The sequence below is a fragment of the Mastomys coucha genome, unplaced genomic scaffold (assembly GCF_008632895.1).
Source record: "Mastomys coucha isolate ucsf_1 unplaced genomic scaffold, UCSF_Mcou_1 pScaffold20, whole genome shotgun sequence".
Taxonomy (NCBI): domain Eukaryota; kingdom Metazoa; phylum Chordata; class Mammalia; order Rodentia; family Muridae; genus Mastomys; species Mastomys coucha.
This window is the reverse complement of record NW_022196903.1, coordinates 50,043,860-50,051,757: the sequence shown is the minus strand read 5'-3', so window position 1 is coordinate 50,051,757 and position 7,898 is coordinate 50,043,860. Positions and strand designations below refer to the sequence as shown.

At 41.8% G+C, this 7,898-nt stretch overlaps 1 protein-coding gene across 1 annotated transcript in view; it reads right to left on the bottom strand.

Annotated features, from left to right (window-relative positions):
- The window catches only part of Gars1 (glycyl-tRNA synthetase 1), a 42,528-nt gene that overhangs the window by 20,543 nt on the left and 14,087 nt on the right, over window positions 1-7,898 (bottom strand). Inside the window, exons 5-7 of the mRNA XM_031381982.1 lie at window positions 7,425-7,513; window positions 6,708-6,784; window positions 3,893-4,038 (exon numbers count right to left, since the gene is read on the bottom strand). Coding sequence (XP_031237842.1) covers window positions 3,893-4,038; window positions 6,708-6,784; window positions 7,425-7,513 — 312 coding nt within the window. The remainder of the gene's footprint in view (window positions 1-3,892; window positions 4,039-6,707; window positions 6,785-7,424; window positions 7,514-7,898) is intronic.

The window sequence follows — 7,898 nt, the reverse complement described above, 5'->3', positions numbered from 1 at the left end:
GCTACTGTGAAAGGTAATAACTACTTCCTTGGTAATTTCTCAGCATGTTTGTTATTTAAATAAAAAGGCTGTTGACTTCTGTGTGCTAAGTATATCCTATTTTGTTGATAGTGTAGACATTTCCTGGTGAAAGATCCTAGGATATTTCAGGGGCACTAACACTAAAGGCCCTTTGAAAAGACATATGGAAACCTACTACTGTAGAAGCTTCCTTTAAAAAAATAAAAAAAGGCAACATATAACAGGAGAGACAATACCTCAAGGAGACATCTTATACTACCAGTGTTTGGGATGGGTTATATTTGGTCACTGGCCAAAGTGTCCATTGGGCCTCCCCAAATATTATAAGTTATTTGTTGCTCTAGACAACCTGACAGTAAGGCACTATGTTGAAGACATAACTTGCTTATGTCATCAAACATGGAGAAACTGAAACTTCATCTGACTAACTAACTAGCATTCGTGTACTGGAGGTATCTGCCTACAAGATATACTAGTGGACAGCAGCGCAAATGTTATGGATAACCAACCACCTGTTTAAAAACTCCAATTTAAGGCCCACTTCATGAAATGGAATGATGCCTAATACTGCTAATGTGCCCAAGAGTCGAAACTCCACAGGTAATAGGCCTAGGGGAAACTTAATACTAACATTAAATTACACCTAATGACACACTACTATACCTAAACATCAGAGCATTCAACCCACATAAGCATCTTTCAGAGGATGATAATTAACATGGAGACCTACAACTGGACAATGTGCAGAGTGAGAGACTTTGGAAAACTCAGTCCTAATTGGTATGGTTTCATTACACCACTCCCCTTCGCAGCTCAGAGAAAAGAGCCAGAGGTGGTGGATAACTCCCAGGAGACAGTATCTTACACAGGGCTAATGTACACATGAACTCACAGAAACTACGGTAGTATGCACAAGGTCTGTACAGGTTCGGGCCATACAGAGTCCCAGCACTGAGAAGGGAAAGTGGGCAGAGTCCTACCCCTAACCAAGAAGTTACTTACAATTTGATACCTACTAAGAAAAAGAAAATTAGTTTTTTGCACGTATCACTGGGTATATCAACCACACTGCAGGGAAGGTCTCATGCCCCGGAGTAGGGTGCGTGTGTGTATTGGGATGCTATTTTGTTATTTGCTATTTTATTAGATTTTGTTTTGGTTTTTGGAGCCTGTTGCTGTTTTAAAAGAGTAAGAACATGAAGTTAGGTGGTAGAGATGGTCTGGGAGGGAGGTGTTAGGGGAGGAGAGAAACATGATCAAAATATATTGTATTTAAAGTTTTCTTACTTAACAAAACATTGCCCCTTTCATGGTCTCTAACGACAGCAACAGAAAAGTAGCTAAGATAGCCAGTAAGGCCTCTGAACAACCACTACATGAAGGCAGACGCCAAATTTAGTTCCTTTTGAAAATAAGAACTAATGCCTAAGCATACTTTTTTAAAATTCATTTTTGAAAAGTTGGCATACAAAATAATGGTTTTCATTATGGCACTTCATACGCACGTCACTCTCCTCCTTTCTTGTTTATCTCCTTTCCTCCACTGCTCTTCTCTACCCCTCCTCACCCTACACTTGCTCATTCCTCCTGAGACCCACTTGGCCCCGCCTCTTCCACCTTCTTCTTTTTTACTTTCCCTAAGATATTTTCCTCCATCATGACTAAGAGTACCCTTCCTCATATTTTTAAGATTAATTTACTTTATTTTATGTGCTTGAATGTTTTGCCTGCATGTATGTGCACCACATTATTCTCAGTGCCTTCAGAGAGAGAAGAGGGCATCTAGTTCCCTAGGACTGGAATCACTGAGTTGTGAACTGCCATTGTGGGTGCGCACCAAAGGCAGGTCCTCTGCAGGAGCAGCCAGAGTCCAGTCGCCAGCCGTCGGGTCTTCCTCACATCTTTGTTCTCTGCATTGTACTGTCCACCAATGTTTTTGTCTTTCTCTATCTTAAAGACATAGTCAAGCAAATACAGCTGCCTTAGTTACTGCTCTAGTGCTGTGACTATGACCAGGACAACTGATAGAAAAGCATGTGACGTGGCCTGCTTGCAGTTTCAGAAGGTCTATCCCTGACCACCATGGTGGGATGTGACGGAAGGAAGGCATGGTGCTGGAGCATTAACTGTGAATTCTACATCCCGATCTACACGAAATCCTCAAAATCCATTCCTCAACAAGGACACACCTACACCAACAAGGAGCCTTCCAAACAGTTCATCAGGTAGGGGCTAAGGATGCAAATCTATAAGACTACGGGGGTGTACTCATTCAAGCCACAACAGCATTATAGCCAGTGCCCTCTCTAATTTCACAGAAAAGATCCTGTGCAAAATATTCACTTAAAACGTGTTCCTAGAGGCTTACTTCAAAACAGTAAAACAAGTTTAAAACCAAGAAAAAGAAACCCTGAAGTTTACTGTCTTTCATTCTAACAAACTAACTAGTCATTTTTATGGCCCTTCCCAGGTTTCATGAAAAGTAAGTGCAGCTACAGAGTATATTCTCAGCAGTGTGTATAAAGCATGCCATTTCCTGTATGATTATAGATAAGTAAATGCTCTCAGGTTAACTGTGACTGAATGTCAGGCTGAAATGATCTACTTTACTACAATTAGTATAACCGCTCTAAAGTCAATGGACAAATGAGCTATTCTTACTTTTAACTAACATACTTAAGTATGTTTTCTTCTTTTCAGGTTGTTTCCTAAAATGAATGGCCTGTGTCCTAGTTAGGGTTTCTATAGCCGTGATGAAACATGATGAACAAAGCAACCCGGGGAGGGAAGGGGTTTATTCAGCTTATACTTCCCCAGCACTGCACATTACTGAAGTCAGGACAGGAACTTTAATGGAGTAGGAAACTGGAGGCAGGAGCTGATGCAGACATCATGGAGGGGTGCTGCCTAGTGGTTAGTTCCTCCCACTTTCTTACAGAACCCAGGACAGCACCACCCATCAATCACTAATTAAGAAAATGACTTACAGCTGATCTTATGGAGGCATTTTTCTCAACTGAGGCTCCCTCTCTTCAGATAACTCCAGCTTGTGTCAAGCTAGTATAAAACTAGCCAGCACAGCCTGAAGGTAGTCCTCCTTAGGAAGGATGCTTGCTGCCACAACTATGAACCTGAGTTCAGTCATTGGAACCCACATGGTAGAGAAAATTAACCTAAGAAAATACCTTTCACTGTTTGAAAATTCCATCATGAGACTTACTACTTTGTATGTCAGGTTGAAATATTAAAGGGGGGGGGGCGGGTTAAGGGGGGGAAATCAAGACCTACCTACATGCCATCTATAGACCCACACTGCATTAAAAAGAGAAGAGGAACCACATGTGATGCTATGCTGTGAAGTGTCAAGGGAACTGGAGACAGCCCCACATACGCAGAGCCATGAAACACTCCGCTCTGCTGCCTGCATAAAAGCTGTCTTTTAAGAATGTGGGCTCGACTCACGCTCTCCAGCATCATACGCCACTAGATATGTCTACGTAAGTGAAGTGAAATAAATGTTGAAATTCAATCCTCAGAAACACTGGCTTCTTTTTAAATGCTAAAAAGCCACACATGACTAGTAACTCTACTTACTAGTTACAACACAGCACAGAATGCAAACTGCAATGGATACATTCAATCACTTCTAAATATAATTTATATACAATGACATAAAAAACCTCTCTGCCCCTCCCATCCTATGAAGCTCACAGGAAGGTCTGATGAGCATGGCCTTTTGCAAACACAAACCTCCACCCTGCTTTAGCTTATGAACGTGCAGCCTTCCTCCTTGGCCCTGAGTTTTACCTTTTGTCACAGGCAATTTTACTAAGTGTGTTAGATAAACAAATAAATGAAAAGCAATACATACCCAGGCATATTTCCTCCAGGCCCGATGAAGGTCTGGAACATTAAGTTAAAAGGTACCGGAGGGGACAGGTCATTGCCAGTGGTGGGAGATTTTACATTATAGTTCACAAAAAGATCCCCAAGTTCTTGTTGTCCATAGTTATCAAGCTAAAGGGCACATAAAGAAGATAATGAGTTCAAACATTACAGAGCAAGACACAAGATCAAGTCCTACCAGCAGCTGCATCCCACCACTGCTCCAGCCACACGAAGTGCAGGTCACTAGCCCAACACATGACTAGTAAAAATCTACTAACAAGGACAAGGTATGCTTGGAAAAAATGGCTGACTCCAGGTCTGAGACATGAAGCAAACACAATGAGCCTGCAAGTATCTTGTCATACCAGCGAGCAAGGAAGTTACCAGAGTGCTAAGGTGCATTGAGAGACTCAGCAGACACTCCTGCAGCTCAAACCAGACAGTCCACCCATCAGTGAGAGCCACCACTAATGGAAAAGTATCAGTTTTTAACTTCTAAATCAGACCCAAGAACAGCACGAAACCACGTAGACAGGTGGGAACTCACTGCGTCCATCTGGGCTTTATGAAAATGATGGCTCGTGCACTTTTGGATGGATAGTAAGGATCCAACAAATTGGTTAAAACAAGATAGAAGCATGGATCAAAGATGAAGTCTCAATTTTCTTTATGGCTGATAAGGGAAGCTTCTCCATTTTCTTTAGTCAAAAGCAAGAGCAAAGGACAAAATCATTTTGAAATGCTCATGATCCGTGGGCCTGGGGCATGGTCACAGTGACTGCCCCATGGAGATAACCACAGAGCTTCAGAAGAGCACTTACCAAGTGTCCAAACTCTAATGATGACACAGACAGAGATGGAACAGTTGGCAACATAAATAGTGACTAAGTTTTTTCTCTTACATTTACTCATATTCTATAAAGTAAAAAAAATTAATTTCAAGGAATTTTAAACGATTTTTCTTTAACTTTCAAGTATATTTTCTATTTTTGTATTTTTTACTTTTTTGCAATAAAATGTTTCAAAACTGATTTTACAGATTTCTATATGCAGAGAAGGTCAACAAAGATTGGGGGTCAAGGGAAGCAAGGGAAGGAAATAGTCACGGTTGAGATCACATAGACACAGACAGAGAAACAAGGAAAGCAAGTTTCAACAGTTGAATCCAAACATGGAAGGAGCTCTTCCTACTGAAGGGTGGATCTGTGCTTCAGAGGAGCGCTCACAAGTCCCACAGCGGCACTGGAGTCACTGGCATGAACTAGTGTGATTTTGCCATGATGTGGCTCCATACCAGCTGGGCTTTGAGCCATGAGGCTACAGAGGCCGTTTCTGAGAACTGCATCAGCTCCCACCCTCACTCTTCACTGAGACTTTATATATAACAACAGCAACAAAAATCACTGTCCTGAATACAAAAGCCTAGTGTTTAAACTGCAATCACAGGTCCCCAAGTCAGCCACCCTCAGTTCTCAAAATTTACTTTCTTTGGAAACAAAAGCAACAGGTAAGATCAAAGACACACTCCAAGGCATATATCCTTAGTAACTCTGAATGGAAAATAAAAAAGCAGGGGAAGAAAGCCAGGTATGGTGGTTCACAGCTTTAATCTCAGCACTGGGGGGAGGGGGGAGGCAGAGGCAGGCTTGAGGCCAGCCCGGTCTACCTAAGGAGCCAGGACAGCCAGAGCTAATGAAACCCTGTCTCAAAAAATAAAATAAAATATAAATCAAGGGCAATTAGAGGCATCTCTAATTTCCCTTTAATAAATGTGAAGCCTTTGGAAATGGAAGGAAATAAAAGGAACACGTGGCACCGAGGCCAAAGGCCACAGTTCCACTTCCAGCACTGGAAAGAACATGCAACTGTAGTAGAATTGTAATTTAAAAATAATAAAAACAACTTTCTAAACTTAACAACATTAACATGACAAGCTTCAGGCGAGGGACAAATTATACATCACAGAGACTGACACTGTTAGATATAGGTAAACAAGCAATTAACAAAGTTTTTAATTTCACATCTGATGTTGGAAGGCAAAGCTAACTATCACAGAGAAGAATGTGCATGTTTAAAAGAAAAATAGGCTAAGGGTAGCAAAGAGTCTAGCAATTTCCATGAAAGAAAAGCAAAAATGTTAAAAGTAAGCACAGTGTGAAGGCTGACGAGGAATCCCAGTTAAAAAAGATTTTAAAGCAAAACAAAAACAAAAAAGGGGTAGGTGGGACGGTTCAGTGGGAAAGGGTATTCGGCACCAAGCCTGACGGCCTGAGTTCAAACTCAGGGATCTATGTAGTGGAAGGAGAGACCCAACTTGACTCCCTAAAGCCGTCCTCTGGCCTCCACACCACACCACAGCAGGGGCCACTCTTTCCCTCACAAGGTGAATAAACAAACCTGACAAAACCAAAACAAACCAGCAAATGTCACAGAGTTCTCTACCCAGTTTTAGATAGAGCAGTGGAAAAGAATGTGTTCTAGAGCCAGGCATGACAGCTATGCTTGTAATCCCAACAACTGAGAGGCTGAGACAGGAGGATCACTTCAAGTTGGAAGCCAGCTTGGGCTACATTGTCAGGTCTAGACTACTTTGGGCTAGACAGAGACTTTGATGAAAAAACACAGGAAGAAAAGAAGTTAGGACCACAACTGTCTGTCTTCAGCCACAGGAGAATATATAAGGTATGCCGCCGCATGGGACTTCATAACTGACGGTCTAAGGAAAACTGTAAACGCGTTTTGCTTAGGTGGAACTCCTGACAGATGCGAATTGTGCTGATGTGATCCCAACTTCTCACCTGGGCCAAGACACTTTCCATCTCTGATTTCTTCTCAGCAGAGCACTTCTTATCTGACATCAGTTTCTGTAAATGAGCTAGAACAGTGCCAGTAAGTGACAGTTTCCGGCAAGGAAAAGGAGGGCACATTGATAATTAAGACAAATATGAAGCCAGTGTTCTTTTTCTAAAAAATATATATTTTTAAAAGATTTATTTATTTATTTTATGTATATGAGTACACTATTGCTCTCTTCAGACACACCAGAAGAGGGCATCGGATCCCATTACAGATGGTCATGACCCACCATGTGGTTGCTGGGAATTGAACTCAGGACCTCTGGAAGAGCAGTCAGTGGTCTTAACCACTGACCCATCTCTCCAGGACCCAAAGCTAGTGTTCTTATCTTCCATTTGTTTACTGACACTTTCACAGGGAGGTCTTGATGTCACCTAAGTAGAAAACCTTGTGCTGATGATGGGACCTAGGACTCTAACATGCTAAGCAGGCTACCACTGAGCTACAGTCCCAGCCCATAATAATGTTTTGATCACTTGCCAATTAGAAAAATTCTTATCTGAATATAACTAGTTTTTAAGTGACTCTGTAACATAAACTTGAAATGTATGTTTAATCTGAGTATATTAAAACTATAAGCCAATTTTTTAAAAAAATGGAAAACGTGAAAAATAAGTTCAACCTTGTTGATCAAGCACAAGAAAGATGCAGATGCATACCTTTCAACAGGTGGTCTGCGCGGAAGCACTCTCCATTCTTCACGTCCTTCACCATGAAGTCAGCAAATTTGTCTACGTGGCCAGAGGTCCTAAGTGAACAAGTAAACCAACAAATGAACACGGTGTTTTGCTGGGACACACAGGTGAAAGATGTCTTGCTAGAGCAAACACGTGAAAGACTTTTCCTGAAGTAGACACCGGTGAGAGGACACTTGATAAATATGAACCCACAGACTGTGGGAGATGAGCACTGAGCCTTGGTTTGTCTTGCTCCACCTCGATATTCTCTGCTAACAACAAGCATTATACTGGTTTGCCTTACACTGTTTTGTTGAGCTTAACTTGTGATAACTGCGACATTGAGAGAAACTCGCCCAAGAACTGCTCTGAGATTCCTGCAGCAGCTTTCAGCTTCTGTGGCCTCATCTCAGGCCGGTTAGTGAGACTGGCAGTTTCTTCAGGATTGAACTACAG